The 22,264-nt window shown below is 47.7% G+C and overlaps 1 protein-coding gene across 2 annotated transcripts in view; it reads left to right on the forward strand.

The window, feature by feature from the left end:
• Nucleotides 1–6,097, forward strand: part of LOC144688611 (protein-glutamine gamma-glutamyltransferase 2-like) — a 43,806-nt gene extending 37,709 nt beyond the window's left edge. For both annotated transcript variants that reach the window (XM_078555385.1, XM_078555386.1), the window contains 2 exons: nt 1,324–1,457; nt 4,580–6,097. In XM_078555385.1, the coding sequence (XP_078411511.1) occupies nt 1,324–1,457; nt 4,580–4,736 (291 nt within the window). In that variant the 3' untranslated portion in view covers nt 4,737–6,097. The remainder of the gene's footprint in view (nt 1–1,323; nt 1,458–4,579) is intronic.
• The last annotated feature ends 16,167 nt before the right edge of the window (nt 6,098–22,264 follow it).

Here is a 22,264-nt window from a genome sequence, read left to right on the forward strand (position 1 = left end):
TTACTGCAAACCTGGGTCTAACCCGCCCATTTTCTTTTTAAAACAGGACCCATCCTTTCCAGAAATCAATTATTTTTGTACCTTATTTTCCTTTCAATGGAAATTCTCTATCTCAGTGCTATATAACCATTGTGCTGGTAGACTTTCTGTGTCCACTTGAGAGCAGCCTTATGGAAATGCAAATATGAGCTCCAGCACATTTTGCAGTAAATCCTTTTGAAGTAGCTCTTGACATCACCAGCTGTGAAATTCCATGAGGGTGTCTGGGCATGTCTTAATTGTATTCCACATTGTAACCTTCCAGAAAATTGGTCAACCTGTACCAATAGACATCAGGTGACTTGTGGCAGCCATCTTAAGTCAGTATCTTTGCTTGTTTTTTAAAAAGTCCTTTTTAAACAGTTCAACAAATGTTTGATCAGCCGATGAAATTACAGATTAATATCACTCATGCACAACTCACATCTTCGTGACAGACCTTAACTAGCTGATCACACATGTATTCACATAAGTGAATGATTTGGTCAACACACTATCATTCACTGCTGTGCTTGCTGACCAAACTGGTTTGAGGGGAAAGGAAAAATATTATAGAGATGGAAGAGAAGAGATATGGGGGGGTCAAATTGGAAATGGGCGGGAATGTATTGCATCATTTGCCTGTTAGACACCCTGCTCAATATTTGGTTTCATTAACTTCACCAGATCTGAATATTGAGCATGCCAGATAACAGAATCTGGGTCAATGTAATAGAATCCACATTATGTTCCTGCCCATGTCCAAATACAATCTTGCAGAATTCTAGTGAAAAACAGGAGAATGTAAAAAAGACAATTAAGCTCTAGAGCAGGAAGCGAAAACATGAATAAAAATCACATTACAGCAACTAGAGAAAGAAATAGATATACAAACAAATCAGAAGAACTTGGATAAATAGAATAAATAAGGTATGGAAGAAAAAGCAAAATCAGTAGCGAGTATGTATGAAAGATAAAAACGGTGTTGGAAATAGCAAAAGAGGATATATCTAATCAAAGTATGTAGAATATATGCACTGTGCATATTCTAGGTGATGGGCAGCAGGCAGAAGTAGGCCAAAAACAGGAAGGCATATTTTCCCCTACAGTTGAGATGGATGATGTTCAGGCCTGGAGGTCTTCTATCCCCTAATTTTGGACTGTACCTAGACACTCCATCGACAGTGGTCTTAACTGTTGAAACAATGATTTTTTTCCTTCCCACTACAGGCACAAGGATCTGCCTAGGAGCATTTCTGTGTCAGAGGAATGCAGACATTCTGAATAATTGACTTGCTTCCTTAGGTCCGAGGTGCGCCTGTGCTGTCCCAAGAAGTCATGACAGGAATCAGTTTTGAGAATATTTTGCCTGTGGCATTGACCAACTGTGTCTTCACACTCGAAGGGGCAGGTTTGATTGATGGTCAAATGGAAATAAGGTAAACCTTATTTCACTCTGAAACACTCTGAAAATATATAGTAGATGTGTTCTTTATGATCAAAATGTGTTAAGTAGATATATTGTAGAAATACCATGACATGGAGCAAACTGGGACAAATGCTTAGATTTAAAGGGCCGTAACCTCTGAGCTCCCCTGCGCCCTGATTTGGTTGGGGGTGGTGGTTACCCAAAAGATGCGCCAGGAAATCCCTCCCGGAAGTTGCCAGGTAAGGGTTGCGTGGCAACTGCCCAGAAGTGCACATTTCTTCCCGACAATTGCTCTGCTCTGGGAACCATCCGGAAATGCGATTTAAATCACAAGCCTCAATGGTCCCACCAGTTAGAAGAATTAAAACCTCTTCTAACTTTTGGTTAATTACTGTAAACAGAGTGACCCATGGGACACCTCCACACCCCCGACCACCCCCAGCCTTTGAACCCCCATCCCCCACCCCCTTGACCTCCGACATCCCCCCATTACCCTGACCTCTGATACTCCCCAAACTCCCTGATCTCTGACCCCCACCCTGCCCCAACCTCCAACCCCCAACCCATCCCAGACCTCTGACCCCTCCCAGACCTCCAACCCCACCCCCCAACCTCCACCCTTCTGAGCCCCACCCACCCCCCTGGATCTGCGAGAGGAGTATTTCAATGTACGCCCCAAGCGGCTCTGGCAAACGGAAGTGTAAGCGTAATTCTCAAGGGCAGGTATTTATTTCTTCTAATTCCTGCGGGCTATCTCTTTCCGATGCTAGTTTGAAGTTATGGCCCAATATTTACCAGCCTGGAGTCCAGAAAGACAAAGATGTCATGATCATTGTGCAATTGGATAATATAATTATGGATAAAGGAGTAAAACTAATAAAACAGGTGTTAAGAATTCAGTAAAGCTAATTATCAAACTAGGAAGAAGGTATCAGAGAGGATTATTGGAAAAAAAGTATTAGAAAGAAATTTGGAAATTTTAAGATTATTTAAAGGCTCTTTAATCACTTTGGGGAGAATTTTCTCCCCGTCGTGTAGGCTGGGCAGGAACAGGCGTGGGCAGGCGTGCAGCCGATCGCCGCCCACGATTGGCTGTGCGCCGCCATTTTATGTGGGCGGGCCATTAAGGCCCACCCAGTGTGACGCATGCCCAGAAGTGCTGAGCGCTCCCTGTGTGGGCAGAGGGGAGGAGGCTGAGTCGGGGCCTGCACTCTTCGCGCATGCGCGCAGAAGAGCGCAGAAATCTCCCTGAGGCACGGAGCTGCCTCAGCGGGCAACAATTTCCCCCCCCGATGGGGGGGAAGTGCGGGAGCGGCATGCGGGCGGGCGGGCCTCCGATCGGGGGTGCACCGCCATTTTACGTGGGCGGGCCTTAATTGGCCCGCCCAACATGGCATCCACCAGGAAGTGCTCCCTGTGCGGGTGGGGGGGAGCTCCCTCAGCCGGGAGTGTGCTCTTTCGTGCATGCACATGAAAGAGCACACAGATCTCCCTGAGGCAAAGTGCTGCCTCAGGGAGATTGGCTCTGATGTAAAACTTTCAATAAAGGTGATTAAAAAATTTCACTGCCATGTCCCTTCATGTGACACTGTCACATGAGTTGGGACATGTCCATAACTTTTATTTAAACATTTAATAAAAATTTAAATACCCTCATGAAACCTCATCCCGCCCGTGGATGAGGTTTCATGCTTTTTCCGAGGCCCGCCTGGTCTCCTGGCCTGCCCGCCAACCTTAAGGTTGGACGGGCAGTTCCGTTAATGATTTTAATTAGTTTTTAAATGGCCTTACTCGGCCTTTGACAGCTCGGTGGGTGTGCAGCCGACTCTGGTGCGCGCCCGCCTAACTGAAGGTCGGAACGACGTGCGGTGACATCGGGACACACGCCCAACATCACCGCGCGTCATTTTACATGTCAGCGAGCGGGGCCCGACCCACACGCCGACCTGAAGATTATTTGTTCTTAATTTACCTGTTCTTACCTGTCAGCTTTTGCTCAGTTGGTAGCACTCTCGCCTATGTGTCACAAGACTGTGAGTTCAAGTCCCACTCCAGGAACGGAGCACAATAATCAAGGATGACATTCCAGTACAGTGCTAGTGCTGCTCTGTCGGAGGTGCCATCTTTGAGCTGAGCCATTAAGCCGAGGACCCCCTTTGCCCTCTCAGGTGAAACTGAAAGTTCCCATGGCACAAGGCTATTTAGAAGACGAGCTATGAAGATACCCTCAGTGTCTTGGCCAATATTTAATCAAGATCAATATTTACATCGACCTTGATTAAATATTGGCCATCTGTTTCCAATATTTATATTGATCTTCACCTCAATCAAGATCTCAAAAACTGATTGTTATCGCATTGCTGTTTGTGGGAGTGTTTGCTCTGTGCAAATAGCCTGCCCTCTTTCCTAAAGCATAATTGTGACTAAACTTAATGGGCAACATTTTCCCCCTGTTGGGGGGGATGTGCGGGAGCGGGCGCGGGCGGGCGGGTTCCCAATCAGCACCCCCAGTCGGGGACGCGCCGCCATTTAACGTGGGTGGGCCAATTAAGACCCGCCCAGTGTGACATCCGCTCGGAAATGTTGTGCGCCCCCTGAGCGGGCGGGGTTGGGGAATTCCCTGGGACCCACAAAGTGCTGCCTCAGGGAGATCACTGGAAGTTTTAAAAATTTGTGGAAGTGTAGAAACTGTCACATGAGCTGGGACATGTCAATTTCTTTATTTCAACATTTCATAAACATTTTAAAGTCCTCATGAAACCTCATCCCGCCGGTGGATGAGGTTTCATATTTTTTCTAAAGGCCGCCTGGCCTCCTCGCCTGCCCGGCAACCTTAAGGTTGGACGGGCAGGTCCTTTAATTAGCTTAATTACTTTTTTAAAGGCCTTAAGTGGCCGTTGACAGCTCGGCGGGCGCACCCGCTGAACTGAAAACCTAAATGACACGGGGGTGACGTCGGGACACACGCCCGACCTATCCCCGTGTCAGTTTATGCGTCGGTGAGCAGGCCCTGCCCCTCGCTCGCCAACCGGAAAGTGTAGCCCCATAAGTATTTCATTGGCTGTAAAGTGTTTTGAGACATTCTAAGATCATGAACGGTGCTATAAAAATGCAACTTTTTCTTTCCTCTAGGTTTGGGACATTAAATCCTGGAGAAGCGATTACAAAGGAGGTTTCATTTATTCCCAAGAAAATGGGGCTGAAGAAATTGACTGTGGATTTTGACAGTGATTGCCTGAAGGATGTGAAAGGATACATAAACATTGACATTCAAGAAGAGAAAAAATAATCTAAAAAAGTATTGGAAACCCTATTCATAATATGAATCATTAGCATATAGTTTTATATAATTTTTACAAATTTGTAGTTTTTTTTGTACAAAGTCATTGCAGGTATTGTAGTTAACTAGCACATTAAGTTTTCCATTAATTACAAAATAACTTCATAAGTATATAATTGTTGTAAAATATACTCTTCATTCTTGTTAACATGGAAAGTTATTTACTCTGGATTTCCTCTGTTCTTGTGTTGAAACTGTTTTCAATCAAGGAAACAGTCATAAGAAAGAGACATTGTGATGATATGATACTGAACATTGTGATGATATGATACACTTGAACACTAGACTTGAGCGATGATAGTAGTTTTGAGTTCCTCTTGTAACACATTTGTTTTCATTCATGAAGGGGTGTCAGTGCATGGGTCAAGATATCACCCCAGAGACTGTACAGAGTTAATGTTCCGAATCTAAAACGGCTTCTTCTTAGCGTTCCGAAGAAGTCATATTGGACGTGAAATGTTAACTCTGTTTCTCTCTTCACAGATGCTGTCAGACCTGCTGAGCTTTAACAGCACCTTCTGTCTTTATTTCAGATCTCCAGCATCTTTAATATTTTGCTGTTATTCCAGAGACTGAATTTTGATTTCCATGCTTTGGAAGGACCAAGAGGGAATTTAAACTCAAGGGGAGGTGGTTAAACTCTGTATGGTACCAATGATAGGACGAAGACTGCCTATATTCTTTGAGTGGTTGTCTTTAGATAAACAATTTTGTGAAAGATAGGAGAAATGCCTAATGGAGGGAGGCCAGATAGTTGGCTACTGGGTGTCTTTTGTGCCCTGGATTTTTCAACCGAATAATTTTTTCTAAATCCTGGTGGAGAGGCTGCTTGATTGCCTGTTATTCCAATGGTCCTTTAATTTTGATGATATCATGCTCACTTCAGACTTCATTAATCTGGACTTTGACCCCAAAGTAATTGCTCCTGCCCTCTAGATCTTTACCCAGAGCCTAGTCAGAGATCTGATTTACCCCCGGTTAATTGGTCTCAAATATCACTGACCTCTTTTCCTGATATTAGCACAGGGGTCAGAGAAGCATCTTTTTCAGCTTGACCAAACAACTGGTCTTAGTGAAAACATAATTTTTCTTTCATCATTGCAGAATATTGTGATGTTGTAACTACATGAATCCAAACACTGCTTTCATTTTTAGTGTCTTTCAAGAAATGATATAATTGACTTAATGATAAACTTGGAGAACCTTTCGGACTATAAATGAAACGTACCAAGGCTTTTGATTTGCTATGTTTTATGAATTCTGGTTAACATTGTTTTTGTAACTACCTAAAATAAATGAGTTTGGTTTAACCACACTTCTCAGACTTCATTCGTTAACTATAGTTTTCAATAGCAACACTTGCTGAGTGAATATGGGATGCATTCTCCATTTGAAAATCTCATCAATTGCAGCTTACGCTTTATGGAAGGTTTTCTCTGTGATCAAAACTGAAGAAATTCATAGGCATGTTTAATGTTTACAAAGAAGGGTGGCTGAAATTAATGGTGGGGGTGGTGGGAGTGGGGTGATTCCTGTTGTTGATCGAGCAGAGGTTTGGTGGAAATCCTGGAGAAGTGGCATAAATGGCTGTTTACACCATTTCTCCAGAGTTTTTACTGGTCTGCCACTGAAATTATGCGGAATATTGGGAGTATCCTCACGGAAATCACTGTTGAAGGTTTCTAAGTTTTTTTTAGACATTGCACATGGAGAGAATCTTATCCCTATGTAACCTGAATGAGAGCAATAGAGCTTCTGTATCCCTAAATTATAATATCTTGGGAAGAGCCCAATGTTTAGTTTGAAAATTATTGATTCATAGCTCTTTGCTTTAACTTTAAAGCCCTGATACACCTCGCACATCTCTCATCTCAAGATGTAGATTTTCAAATCCAGTTTTATCTCCTATTTAATTATAAGGGGAAATCCTTATTTTCTATCTAATTACAGCATGTAGGAGTTGCTGGCTAGGCCAGCAGTTATTTCCGATCGCTCATTGGCCTTGAGAAGATGGCGTCGCTTCTTGAACTGCTGTAACCCGTGTGGTGAGCGTACACCCATAGTCCTGTTAGGGAGGGAGTACCAGGATTTTGATGCAGCAGTAATGAGGGAATGGCGATATATCAGGATTGTATTTAAACTGAAGGGGAACTTGAGGCCGTGTGCTTCTTCCTTCTAGGTGGTGAGGTGTTTTCGAAGAAGCTTTGTGAGTTGCTGTGGTGCATCTTATAAATGGCGCTTACTGCAACCATGATGGTGAGAGGAGTGAATGTTTAGGTGTTGGATGGGGTGCTAAGTTCCCTTGTGTTTTTTGACTCTGATCAATTTACCTGCCAAAGCTTGTGTGCACTTATCTCAGTATATTATAATGAGGGCCAGTGACCCTGCAGCTCCTAAACTCACAGTGCATTGTGGGTGGCCTAGATTGCCATCTGAAAGCCTCACCTGCTGCCAGCATCAGCTGAGACATGCAGGACTGAAAAGTTTCTGAGCGTGAAGTTGTGGAGATCTGCATCAGTGATTTTGGCAACTGAGAAATATTTTATACAGCAATAATTTGTTTTACAACCTGCACACAACTAGACTTGCATCTCACTTTTTCTGACAGGGTCAGACAGTGGTAGATTTTCATCTCCGCCCCTAACAAGAGTGTTTTTCAAGGGCAAGTCTGCCGTTCTCTATGGCCATATATTTTCATGGCGTTATCCTGAAGGAGTAGGAGCAGCACATGATGGAGCAAAAGAGGGTCAGGCAGGTGCAGGCCACCCGATATTATACATCACATCCTCCACCACTAGAATATACAGGCAGCACGGGTCGTATGAGGTTCTTAATTTCTAAAAGTGTACAGAAAGATAAAAAAGATTGCATTTCACCAAAGTGACCTTTTCACCCTCTTCAGGATGGTCTGCAGCCATGCCCTCTGACTGCACTGCACAACACTCTGGGAAATGTGAATTTGAGGTAGCCACGGGGGATCTCACTAATTTCAGCCAGGTTGCAATACAGGCATATATATTTTAAAGGAGGGCTGTGGAACTTTTCACCTCTGGCACCACATTAAGAAGTAGCAGAATATTATTTAAATAGAGAGGCTGCAGAATGCTGTGGTACAGAGGGAGTTAAGTGTCGTCATCCATGAATTACAAAATGTTAACAAACAGTAACAGCACATAATTAGGCAGGCAAGTGCAATGTTGGCTTTTATTGCAAAGGGAATAGAGTATAAAGTAGAGAAGTCTTGCTACAACCGGACAGGGTGTTGGAAAATCACACCAAAAGTACTGTGTACAGTTTTAGTCTCCTTATTTAAGGAGGGATATACTTGCATTGGAAGCCGTCCAGAGAAGTTTCATTAGGCTGATTCCTGGGATGAAGCGGTTGTCCTGTGAGGAAATGTTGAGCAGGTTGAGCCTTTACCTATTGGAGTTTACAAGAATGCGAGGTGATCTTATTGAAACACATAGGCCAGAATTTTATGTTTGTCGGGCGGGCAGGTGGCCGATTGCCGCTGGCGAAACGGGCCGCACCGCCATTTTCTGCGGTTGGGCCAATTAAGGCCCGCCCAGCGGGTCAGCGACTCCCGTGGAGAGCGGGAAAATAGTCACGGGGGCGGGTGGCCTCAGACTGCCGGTTCCAATGGGGAGCGGACAGCCTGTATAAAGAGTGGCCAGGCAGCCTGCTTGAGGCAGTGCACCGTGGCCACTCGTGGAGAGAGGGAGGGAGGTCCGAGTGGACAGCGGCATGAGCAGGAGGAAGGGGGCAGGCTGCAGGAGAGGCCAGCGGGGGGCCACTGTGCCCCCCGATTTTCCGATGCATGCTTTGCTGTCCTCCTGCAAGAGGTGGGCATCTGTCGGCACCTTCTGTATCCAGAGGATGGGAGGAGGAGGTTCCCCCATGTCACCTGCCAGGCATGGGAGGAGGTGGGTGACGCTGTAAGCACCCATGATGATGTCCGGTGCACTGGCACACAGTGCAGGAAACGATTCAATGATTTGCTGCACTCTGGAAGGGTGAGTACCATGTGTGTCTTGGCCATTTGACCCGCCCCCCCCACCATGTCTTGCTATCATTACTGCACAGGGCATCTGTCGCACGCTGGGTGGGCAAATGGGTACTGACCATGCTTACATCAGCCTTACTGGTTGAGGAGAAGAAGGGTTCTCCCCACAGCATATGTTGGTCTTTGTGGCATTTGAGTAGTCTGGGGGCAACCTGCAGGGGAGGCTGCTGGACACATACTCAGAACTCCAACACATGTCATATTGATGATAATGAGATGGTGCAAGGGGTGCCTCAAGGTATTTTGGGCAAGTGCCATCTGCTGGCATTGGTGCCGCACCTAGTTGTGCCTCCTTGCCATGGGTGCTAAGAGCCGTGTGATATTCAAATTGATGGACGCCGAATGTGTCCAAGGTGGCTGTTGGGGGAGGGGGTTGGGACCAGCCGTACTATCTTCTGGGGACTGATCACCAGTAGTGTAGACAGGAGCCCCAGGAGGCCTCAGATGGGCCACTGTGGTTGGGGTGCGGCGTGCGCGTGCAGAGTACATGAACGATCTGCCCCAATAAATCCTCTTCTCTGTTTTGCAGGCAAAAACTCACTGCAATGCCTGGGAGCGCCAGAGGACTGGAGGTGGGCGCGCCCTCCTGTAGTGCCTCACGCCTTTTGAAGAGCAGGCCATGGAGCTGGGCAGGAGTCAGGAGGCCAGGGCGGCTAGGGGTGGTGAGGCTGGTGTCCAGGGGGCAGGTATTTGAGGCCCACAGTCCCATCCACTCTGTCTGCCCACCATCCAAACCACTGATGGTTGCTGCAATCGTTAATACTGAAACAATGCTCATTCACAGACTGAGACATTCTGACGTGTGGGTCATACAGAAGGGACCCTCGTCCCCTTGAGGAATTGCGCCTCCACCACCTTCCAAAGTCACCTTATCCCATTTGTGACCACTATCACCGTGGTCTAACATGCCATTGGATTGCTGCTGCACAGCCAAAGACTTATTTCATCTGAAGGGGTTTGGGACCCCGAGCACCCTTTCAGCCAGTGCGCCCCACATTACTTTGTCCAAAAGGTCCTCAGCACCTCAGCTGTGAACCTCATGGCACTCAACTTAGATGAATGCAACCACGTTACTCATCCCTGCGCCAAGGGGAAATGTTGCCTTCTGCCCACCCAGTCTATGCCCCTCCTTACGGAACGAAGGCCAATAATGTGACTCTCAATCTCATGTGATCGATGTCAAATGTCGCTCCTGTTTGCGATGTTTCCTTAGTCCCGCAACTATCCAGGCAATTTTGCACCCAGGTCAGGTATCTCTGCATTCTCCCCACTCCTATGGTTCACAACATGCCATGTGGCATTCCTGAGGCCATCTGACCAGCCTGTCTGCATGTGTGTTTAATGGTTGGGGCTCGTCTTGATTCTTTTTCACCTCACCAATGTTCTTCTCCTTAGGGTCTTGAAGGGTGAGCGACTTATGAGGCTGGGGGGGAAAGGGATGAAAGGTTGAAGTGAATGAACGCTAACTGATGCACTGTCCTTGTTGTTAATTTCAGCATCACCACCAGAGCGCCCGCACCTCCGCACTACAGCGCCCCCTCCACACCTGAGGGCCAAGACTTGCAACTTGCGGCACATCATTTCAGCCAGCCAGGCACCAGCGCAGACACACACACCTCGGTGGGGACTTTACTGTCGGCTAGTGTCCCGTGTCACAGTGGAGAGGGCACATCACAATCGCTGGAGGAGATGGTAGGGGCAGAGAGTGCCGATGGCGCCAGCTGCCGGAGGGCTGCGGGGGACGAGGGACATGCTGAGTCCGGCACTGATGACGTGCCTCTGGAGTTGTCCCCATTGCAGCAGCTGCAGGACAGGCGGTAGGAAGTGCGTTTACATCTGGCAGGGTTACATGAGGGAATGCTTCAGTTTCTCTCTGCGATGGAGGAGTCCAGGCAGAGTGCACGTGAAGGTTTGGCTCTCAGGGCAGAGCTTCAGGCTTCCTCCAATGAGAGATTGGTGACTCTCATGGAGAGGGGCTTCAATCGAATGGAATATTTCATGATTGGGTTACCCTCTGACCTGCAAGCCCTCACAGCAGTACTGGCCACGGGTGGTCATTCCCAATGTAGGAGATGTTGTGGACACCAAGCGTTGGCACTCGGTGCCCATGCATCTGCGGTGAGCAGGGAGGTCGAAAGGGACCTCACGTCGGTGCAGCAGCTGCCTGTCGTCGCTGCGAGCTCCTCTCAGGGCGCTCCGGATGAGGGCAGCAGCTCCTCCGCCCCTCTGCCAGTCAACGTTTCTCCCATTGAGGCTGCAACAACTGGAGAGGTGCCAGTTCTGGAACTGGCCACTCCCTCCCAGGCGGGGCCATCACAGGCTCCACGGGCCCGAGGCCTCCTGCCAAGGTCATCTAGGCCAATAGGACGGCAGAGTCAGCAGGCTGTCTCTCAAGCCACTCCAAGCGATGGGGCAGCACCTAGATGTAGCACCCGCAAACGTAAGCAAAAGGCACATTAGGCACTCCACGGGTATGTCACTGGTGATTTTGTGTTGGCTTTAGAATAGGGACCCATATTTTTGTGATCGTTAACAAGTGGTGTGTGTTTTTGTTTTGCGCAAAATAAAGTCCACCTTTGTTACCATGGCTGAGGGTCTTTTGTTTGTGGTGCATTTTTCTTTTTCACATATTTATTATGAGTGTTTGAGTGGACATTGATGTTTCTGTACTAAGCCCTTAGTTGCAGCTGAACAGGTGGAAGATGTGGCACCTAAGAGCCACGTGTGGAAGTGCCAGGCAATGCTGTTCCTGCAGATCCATGTGTGTGGAGCTAGCTGAAGGTTCGTTGGATTAAATTGTTGCGGGTGTCCCTGCCTCCTTGGTGTAAATGCAGGTCATCGTTCTGCCCCTCATCATCGCCCTGTGCTTCCTCATCCTCTGAGACACTGTTGGATTCATCATGTGCAGCCTCATCCAGGGTGTCAAGGTCTTCATCGTCAACTGCATCCCCCCTTTCCAGCGCAAGATTGTGCAGAGCCCAGCAGACTACCACTATCAGAGAGACGCAATCTGGGGGGTACTGGAGTGCGCCCCCTGAGCGGTCCAGGCAACGGAAGCGCATCTTGAGAAGACCCTTGTGGTGCTCTGGCTCCTGTTGTACCGCTGCTCAGCTTCTGCTCTTGGATGGCGTAGTGGCGTCATGAACCACCTTCGCAGGTGATCGCCCTTATCACCCAGCAGCCAACCATCCAGCCGAGCCGCAGCACTGAAGAGCCCCGGCACCTGGGAGTGTCTGAGGATGTAGGTGTCGTGGGAGCTGCCTGGGTACCTTGCACAGACTTGTAGAATCAGCATCCTGTGATCACACACTATCTGCACGTTCATGGAGTGGAAACCCTTCCCGTTGTCGAAGGCACTGGGCTCACCTGCTGGTGCCTTGATGGCCACATGCGTACAGTCTATTGTACCCTGGACGCGGGGGAAGCCAGCAATGGCCGCGAAGCCTCTGGCTCGCTGTGTCTGACTTGCCTGGTCGCAGCGGAAGTGGATGAAGGTGGATACCTGTCTGAACAGAGCGTCTGTAACCTGCTTGACACAAGTGTGGACAGCTGATTGGGAGACACCGCAAAGATCACCCATCGAGCCCTGGAAGGAGCCAGAGGGATAGAAGTGGAGGGCAACTGTGACCTTTAGAGCCACTGGCATGAGGTGTCCACCCACACAGTTAGGGGAGACCTCAGGGCCAATCATCTGACAGATATAGTTGACTGTCTCCCTTGAGAATCGGAGCCTCCTTCGGCACTGCACCTCAGTCATATTGAGGTAGCTGCTTCGCCGCCTGTAAACCCTGGCAGCAGGATAGTGGCATCTTCTGCGGCCCCTTGCACCTTGGACAACCTCTTGGCCCTGTGCCCCTTGTGCCTGTGCCTGGCCTCCCAAAGGTGGCTCCCCTGGATGCTGATTGTTCAGTCCTGACCTCCTCCTTATTCTATCCCTCCCTTCTTCCTCAGGGGAGCTGCCTCCAATGGAGAGGTCAGAGCCCATATCCCCAGGCTAAATGGAGGCCTCCAGAAAGCTGCAGGCCCGAGAAAGATTACTGTCTGCAGACTGGTTTCAAAGTACACAAGAAGATCTTGGAAATCAACCTCAACTGCTAACAATCACACAGGAAAGTTTTAAACACTTTCATCAATTATAACTTCATGTAAAACATGAACAACCCCTCTCAGTCCACATATCCTGACATTGCAAAAGTTTTCCTAAATACTCTCCTACCCGCCTGCCCATTGGGCCCCTGCGTTGACCCGACGTTCACACCGGCCCCTCAAAATCCTGGACAATTGGCAAGTTAAGGGCCTTAACGAGGCCTTCAATTAATTGCGGACGAACTGAGCGGGCCCGTCCACCAAAATATCGCGATGCCGCGCACTGACGTCAGAACGCTCGTGCGACGTCAGTGCGCGACATTTTAAGCACTAACATGCGGGCTACACCATCTGCACGTCAGCAGGAAAATTCTGCCCATAAGATCCTGTGGGGGCTTGACAGGGTAGATGCTGAGAGGATGTTTCCCTTTGTCGGGGAATCTAGAACTAGATGGCACAGTTTCAAAATAAATGGACCCTTATTTAAGACAGAGGTGAGGAATTGCTTCTCTCAGAGTGCATCAGTGTGTGGAATCCTCTTCCACAGAGAGCAGTGGAGGCTGGGTCATTGAATATATTCAAGGCTGAGTTAGACAGATTTTTGATCTACAAGGGAGTCAAGGGCTATATGGGGACAGGCAGGAAAGTGAAGTTAAGGCTACAGTCTGATCAGACATGATGTTATTTAATGGCAGAACAGGATTGTGGGACCAAACAACCTACTCCCGCTCCTATTTCTTATGTTCTTATGTAAAAGAGAGCTGAGATTTCAGCTCACCAGAGGGTGAGATTGCACACAAGTTCTGCTACAGAGGTCTCATGTAAGGACTGCAGTGGGGTGGCCTACAGGAGAATACAGATGTGCCCACTGACCAAGATGCCTGGTGCATTAGCAGGCCTGCCAGCCGACCGCTTGTCACTGTCAAGGGACATGGAACAATCTAGCAGGAGCATTGCATATGGCCTTGTGCAGAGCTTGGAGCCCATTCATTTCCAGCATGTAATTGGTGGCCAACTTCATTACCACACTCATGGACTCAATCCTGATGCAGCATCGGATGGTCCATGTCCCATCTCTCATTGCAGCACAGACGTAAGCCACCCAACATCTGACTGCTACAGTTCGGAAGCTCAGACTAAGGATATGTAAGTTTGGCTTGCTGCTACAAGTGCTCTGACTGCTGCCATTAACGGCAGTGGATACAAGTTTTCAAAGAGGCATGCAGGCTACTATGACAGTCCAGCAATCTAACCGCCAACAGATTACTAGGATTGTTGCTGCACTGCCCCAGGGGAGTGGCAGTGGCTCCATAGAGCACAAACCTGCCCTCTCTCAGGATGACAACATTCATCTTCCCACCAATGCCACTCCACCAGTGCTCTTACTGTTGGAGGCTGCTGTCTAATTTACATGGGCTGTAACTTCCGAATTCCAGGGTGATGTATTGGGCAGCACCCCAAAGATACACTGGGAAACTCCCCCTGATGTTCACAGGTAAGGCTTGCACAGCAATTGCCCAGAAGTGCAAACCTCCCCTGGGTAATTGCTCTGCGCTGGGAACCATCCGAAAATGCGATTTAAATCGCAAACTTCGGTTAGCTCCAACTTGGTTACATCAATAGTTGCCCAGAAGAAGTTAGAAGAATTAAAACCTCTTTGAACTTCTGGGTAACTATTGAATATATCCACACTGGCCCCCCGCCGCAGGGCTCATCCCATATGCCCAAACTCCCAGGGTCTCCCCCAATCCCCTTGACTACACCTTCACCACAGGACTCCCCCAACCCTTCAGGGGTCTCCACCTAACACCCCCAACTATGCCCCCCCATGCAATACCCCCACCCCAAGGGAGTATACCACCCGAAGGGAACTCCCCAACCCCTGGGGTTCCCCCACCCCCATGGGAATTCCTCCACCCTCCCACCCCCACCCAAGGCCTGACTCTCACCCTCACCCCAACAAGGCCCGGCCCGACTGGACCCCCCTCCCCCCGAGACCTGACCTGACACACGCCCCCACCAAGCCCAGTCAGAGACCCCCAACCCCAAAATCCTACCCAGTTACCTTAGACACTTAACTTCTCCCTGGTCTGTCAAGGACCTTTAAAATTGGCTCGACCTGTAAACTTGCCTGGCTTAAGGCAGTTAGCGCTGTAACAAAAAAGGAGGCATGGCCTCCTTGCACCTGACAGAGTTGCACACGTTGCTAGGCCCTAGGGGTGCGCTGCACTGACTGGATCTCGCTCGGCCTGAGGCAGAAGGTCAGGGGAGATAGCATCCACAAAGATTTCAAGTAAAAACTAAGAGCGGAATAGCAATCCGATTCTGATTGCCACTCCGAGGAAGTTTGCGCCGATTATTAACAGGGGTGCTGTTATCCTCACTTTTTAACCATGAAATCCAGCCATTTTTGTCTATAATTTCCTTTGTATAGCCGGGTATGTTCGAGAATTCAAATATTTTGTTGAATCAGCCCTTGGGGCAGGATGCTTGTTATGGCTCCATAAAGCATGTATAAGAACTTAGGAAACCTCATTAGTTCAACGCATTTGAATATGAGACTGCATATTTTAGATTCTATTGGGTGCATTCAATTGGCTTTGGCTTGACTAAGGTAGATGGCATTAAGGTGACCTTGATATGTTGCAAGCTGTTCGGTTTCAATTGCAAAAAACATTTGTCCTTATCCCATTTTATGCTTTTAAAAAACATTCTTGAACTTTATTTATGAACGTAACCGAATGTTTGTAATTTTGTGGTGAGAATGTATAGGACTTGCCACAAAGTTGTAGAATTTATTGAGGTGCATTTACAATATTTACCAGGCATTATCTTGAGTTACAATACAAACAAGTGTGTAGTTTTTTTATTTGTTCAAGGGATGTGGGTGTTGCTGATAAGGTCAGCATTTACTACCATAACCTAATTGCCCTTGACAAGTGTTCAGGTGTGGCTGCCCCCACCCTGTGGACCTCAGGGGTGCTAGAGTCTGAGGGCCAACTGTCAATGATGCCAGAGCTGGTCAAGGGAGTGAGCCCTGGCTGCTTGGACTGGGTACCTTGTGGCTCGAGGGCCACTTCTCGGATGTGCCCTGTGAGGTGTCCCTCAGCTGGGGTTGGCCAGGCTGCAATGGCGCTGCAGGTAGAGAGTGAACTAATCAATGCTCCTCTGTCCTTTCAGGAGAAGACGAGGCATAACCAATCAGAGAGGTCACATACAGGCGGAGGCCTGCCCAGCCTGCTGCTGCTGACCAGGTTCAAGCAGGACGCCCTTGAGCTGGAGAGCTGGCACACTCCACATGCAACCGGGCATGGAGAGGAGCCTTAAACCTGGAGTCCCCATTGATCATTGAATGACAATGGAACCATGGTGCAGATTTCCATTGTATCACCAGGGTGCCTGGCATGCACAGTGACAGTGTGATGGCTTTAACTAATGACATGTCCTTGTTCTCCCTTAGATTCGTGAGCTAGCACTCAATTGCAGGACCCTGAAGGGCCACCCCTGACGCCAGAGGACCACCGGACTTCATTTTCACCTGCGTCATCGCCGCTCTCTGAACCAGGCACCAGTACAGATACCGACACTTCAGTGGGCATTAAACCGGCGGCTAGAGTGTCGGCGCACATTGACGAGGGCACTTCACACTTGCTTGAGGTGCAGGTGGAGGCAGAGAGTGCCCAGGGTGCTGGCAGTTGGAGGACTGCTGGGGACCAGGATGATGCTCAGTCGAAGGCAGATGATCAGCCTCTGTAGTTGTCCATTAGGTGGCAGGTACTATATGTCCAGCGAGATGTGCGGGAAGATCTGGCGGAGATCCATGCGGGTTTGCGTGCCATGGTCACCATTGTGGAAGTGTCCACGCGGAGCATAAGCATTGCATTGACTCACATGGCTGAGCGCACTGCCTCCTCCATTGAGAGAGTGCCGACTCTCATGGAGAGGCAGCGCCAGGGACCGAATCAGGAGTTTCTGGGGTTGCATTCAGAGCTGCAAGCCATCACACATGTAATGACCTCAGGTGGTCAGTGCCAGTGTGGGAGATGGAAGAGGCACCCAGTATCCCAGCTAGGTGCCCGTCAATGGTGAGTACGGATGTTCAGAGTGACCTCATGTTGGCACACGACCTGCTTGTCATCAAAACGTGCTCCTCTCAGGGCTGACTGGATAACAGCTGCAGCTTCTCTGCCCCTCTGCCAGTGACCATCACATCTGATGAGGCTGCGATGACTGGAGAGATGCCAACCGTGGAACTGGCCACTCCTCCCAGGTGGGGCCAGCACAGCCTCCACTGGCTAGAGGACGATAGCCAAGTCATCAAGGCCAACAAGACAGCAGAGCCAACAGGCTGTCTCCAATGTCAGTAGCACTCGCAAGCGTAATTTAAAGGCACAATGAGCACGGGTGATTTTCTGTTCATTTATGTTTGTTTTATATGTCTGCTGGTGTGGACATCAATATCAGTAATGGTAATGTCATTATGCTTTCACTGTGACAAGAACATTAAATTTTCTTTAGTTCTGATGGCCTGAGTATGCTTCACCTTTTTTCTATCTGGCGCAGGGTACGCCAGTATGTAATGCTGGATGTGAATGGCTCTAACCCTTATTGCACAGGCACTGAGTGGATTTTGGGTGCAAATGAAAGGGTCATTTCAGACATCCGGGATGGAGGCAGCAACCCTGGCATGAGGTGGAAGCAGAACTTTGGCAGCCTAGCTGAAGGAGCATTGGATCAAGGCGTCCCTGGTGTCCTTGTCTCCCTGGAGGTTACCAAAGTCTGCCTCCACGTCCTCAGCATTCTCCTCACTGTGCTCCTCTTCTGTCTCACCACTGGATTAATCATCTATGGCCTGTGGAGCTGCGTCAAGATCTCCTTCCTCCAGTGGGTCTGCCCTTGCCAGTGCCAGGTTGTGGAGAGTGCAGCATGCAACCACTATCAGCTCTGCGGGGTATTGCAGTGCTCCCCCTGAATGGTCCAGGCATCAGAAGTGCAGCTTAAGACCACCTATGGTCCTCTCTATCACCGCTCTTGTGGAGGCATAACAGCTATTTTAACGCTGCTCTGCCTGTGTTCTTGGGTGGCAGGGAGGCGTCATAAACCACCTTTTCAATGGATAGCCCTTGTCACCCAGCAGCCATCCATCCAGTCGGACTGGAGCACTGAAAAACCTCGGCACCTGGGAGTGTTTGAAGATATAAATGTCATGGGAGCTGCCTGGGTACCTTGCACAGCTTGCAGAATATACATCCTATGGTCACACACCATCTGCATGTTCATGGAGTGGAATCCCTTCCTGTTGACAAAGGCACCCGGCTGACCCGATGCCGCCTTGATGGCCACACGTGCAGTCAATGGCATCCTGGACGCGGGGGAACCCAGCAATCGCTGCAAAGCCCCTGGCTTAAAGAGAGGGATGTTGAACATTGATTGAAGAAACAATTATAGCCGCAAGGAGGGATGGTACCGTAGAAGAATTATCAAATTAGCAATATGGGTTGAACTGAAGAATAAAAAAGGGGCAATGACACCACTGGGCGTGGACTATAGACCACTAAACAGTCAGAGGGATATAGAAGAGCGAATATGTAGACAAATCTCCAAGAAGTGCAGGAACAATAGGCCAGGAATAATGGGGGATTTTTACTACTCATCTGAACTGGATAGAATTAGTGTGAAAGGCACAAAAAAAGAAGGATACTTAAAATGCTTTCATAAGAATATTCTAATCAGCATGTAGCAAACCCAACAAGAGAGGGGATGGCTCTGAGCTTAGTTTTAGGGAAGGAAGCTAGGAAGGCGGCAGGGGTAATCAGTTGGATGCACTTTGGTGGAAGTGATCAGGATTCAGTTAGATTTAGGGTAGTTATAGAAAAGGACTAAGTTGGACCAGAAATAAAAGTCCTCAAATGGGAAAAAGCTAATTTCACCAAACTGAGATGTGCTTTAACTAAAGTGGACTTGGAATAGCTACTTAAGTTAAATCAGTGCCAGACCTGATTCAAGGAAGAGAAAGTGAGGGTTCAGAGCATGTATATTCCCTTAAAGGGAAAGGATCGGACTAAGAAATCCAGAGTTCCTGGATGGAAGGGGCCTAAAGGAGTAGAAAAAAGAGAAAAAGGGGGAGATTCTGACAGATACCAAGCAGAAAATTTGGAGGAGTACAAGAAGTGTCTGGGTGAAATTAAAATGCAATGAGGGAAGCAAGACAAAAGTAAAATCCAGAAAAACCCAAAAGTTTTTTATTAAAACAATAGAGCAACATGATAATTAAAGAAAGACTATTAGGAACCATTACGGTAACCTGTTTGTGGAGGCAAAAGACGTTGGTGCTTTTCTTAAAGAATACTTTTCACAAAAGAGATAGATGAAGCAGACATTGAAATCAATGAGGATGAGTGTGAAATATTATGTAAAATTAACATAGTTGAGACAGTATTAAGAGGCTTAACACCTAAGTGGATAAATCCCAGGGCTCAAATGAAATGTATCCTAAGTCGTTAAGGTAAGCAAGAGAATAGTGGAGGCTCTATCATTTTGCAATCCCCCCTGACTACAGTCACCAGAGGACAGGAGAAGAGACAAGAACACAGGAAATAGGAGCAGCAGTATGGCCTGTCGAGCCTGCTCCACCATTCAATACGACCTTGGCTGATCTTGAGCTTCAACTCCATTTTCCTGCATGCTCCCCCTATTCCTTAATTCCCTGAGAGAGCAAAAATCTGTCTATCCCGGCCTTAAATGTATTCAGTAATAGAACATCCACAACCCTCTGAGGTAGAAAATTCCAAAGCTTCACATTGAGTGAAGTAGTTTCTTCTCATCTCAATCTGAAACGATTGGTCCTGAAACTGTGCCTTCATGTTTTAAATTTCCTGACTGATAAAAACGATCCCTCGGTGGCTACTTTATCAAGCCCCTTTAGAATTTTGTCAGTTTCCATGAGATCGCCTCTCATTCATCTAAACTCCAAAGAATACAAGCCCAATTTACTCAGCCTCTCATCATAGGAAAGCCCCTTCATCCTAGGGACCAATTTAGTGAACCTTCGCTCCAATGCAAGCCTATCCTTACTTAAGTATGGAGATCAAAACTGCACACAGAATTCCAGATGTGATCTCACTAATAGTACTGAAGACCTGTGCTCTAGAACTTGCTGCGCACCTAGCCAATTTGTTCCAGTACAGGTACAACACTGACATCTACCCGGCAATGTGGAAAGTTGCCCAGATATGTTCCATCAACAAAAATCAGGACAAATCCAACCCAGCCAATTACCGCCCCATCAGTCTACTCTTGATCTTCAGTGAAGTGATGGAAGGGGTCATCAACAATGCTATCAAGCAGCACTTGCTTAGCAATAACCTGCTCACTGACGCTCAGTTTGGGTTCTGCCAGAATCACTCAGCTCCTAACCTCATTACAGCCTTGGCTCAAACATGGACAAAAGAGCTGAACTCCAGTGGTGAGGGGAGTGTGATATCAAGGCCACATTTGACCGAGTGTGGCCTCAAGGAGCCCTAGCCAAACTGGAGTCAATGTGAATCAGGGGGAAAACTCTCTGCTGGTTGGAGTCATACCTAGCAAAAAAGAAGATGGTTGTGGTTGTTGGAGGTCAATCATCTCAGTTCCAGGACATCACTGCAGGGGTTCCTCAAGGTAGTGTCCTCGGCCCAACCATCTTCAACTGCTTTATCAATGACTTTCTGTTATGTTCTTACTATTGGTTTGCTTTGCTCAGCAAACATGATTGCACACCTATCTACTGAGGGGTGAGTTTGTAAACTAAACGATATGGACGATGAGACCATTGTAAAGTGAAGCGCATGCTGTTTGTTCACATAAGCAGCAGAGCATAAACAAATGCATGCTTCTCAAACCAGGACCCATTCTAAACTACTGATCAACAATGTAGCCCGTGCTACACAGTAATTGGGTGATGTAATCACGTGATCAATCTGCTCATATTCTCTTAAAGCTGTATTGCACCTCAGATTACCACATCCCTCCCCATTACTTGAAGGTACAAATTACAATCTTTACAATATATTAACTATTTACATAAATAAAATATTTACAAATTCAGTCTCTCTCGAGGCTTCTTCAAACATGTTGAACGCTGTAGTTCTACGACTTTGGATGGTTTGTCCAAGGCCTCCCTCTCAGGAGTCATCTGTCCACTAGGCTCTCTAGTAGGAACCTGTAAGTTTGTTCCTTTTACCCTCTCAGGCTCAACAAGTATTACAGACACTTCCAAACCAAAGGGAGTTCCTTCCACATGTGATGTGGACTCAAATGGGAATGTTTGGCACATCTTCTCTTGTAGATCTGTTTCCCTTTTCCTGCGTTGATCCACGTGTCTCCTAATTATCCAATCTTTGACCAATATGTGATAGGAAAGAGGTCCTGTCACTGTGCTAACTTCACCTAATAGCCATTTGGGCCTATCTCCAAAGTTCTTTGCAAAAGCTGCGTCTCCAACAGTGAAGTTTCTTTCACGACTGTGGTAATCGTTTCCTTTTTTCTGGGCCTCCTGACTTCTCTCTAGCCTCCCCCTCAATTCGGCCTTATGAGACACTAACGTGCCCAGAGATGTCTCTTCATCAATAACCCTTTGGGGCAATACCAGTGGTTGTGTGTGGCGAAGTCCTATAGTTGAATAGGAAGCGTGATAATCTAGTTGTAATGGTGTTGCCATCCAGATTTTTAATTCCGGACTTAAAAGTCTGGACCGCCCTCTTGGCCAATCCATTTGATGCTGGGTGGTATGGTGAGGTCTTAACATGTGTTCTGCCATTGAGACTTGCAAATCTTTGGAATTCCTCACTGGTAAATGCCGTTCCATTATCAGACACAAGATTTCTGGTAACCCATGTACGGCAAAACTCTGACGCAATCTGTCTATGGTGGTGGCAGATGTGGGTGATTTTATTTCATACACATCCATCCACTTTGAGTGAGAGCCTATGATCAAGAGGAAAATTGTGCCCAAGAAAGGCCCCACATAGTCAATGTGGAGGCGGACCCATGGCCTTCTGGGCCATTCCCAGGGATGCAATGGAGCCGAAGGGGACAATTTCTATACCTGTTGGCACTACATGCAGCTCTTGACTGAGGTTTTGATTTCTGCGTCCATCCCATGACACCATAAGTAGCTGCGCACTAACATATTCATTCTAGAGATGCCGGGGTGAGCACCAAGCAATTCAGTCAATAATGGTTTTCTTCCTCTCAGAGACACAATGACTCTCGCTCCCCAAAGCAAGATGCCATCTTTGCATGTGAGCTCATATCTCTTATTAAAATAGGGCTTAATTTTGTCAGACTT

This window comes from Cetorhinus maximus, chromosome 13 (assembly GCF_964194155.1).
Source record: "Cetorhinus maximus chromosome 13, sCetMax3.hap1.1, whole genome shotgun sequence".
Taxonomy (NCBI): Eukaryota; Metazoa; Chordata; class Chondrichthyes; order Lamniformes; family Cetorhinidae; genus Cetorhinus; species Cetorhinus maximus.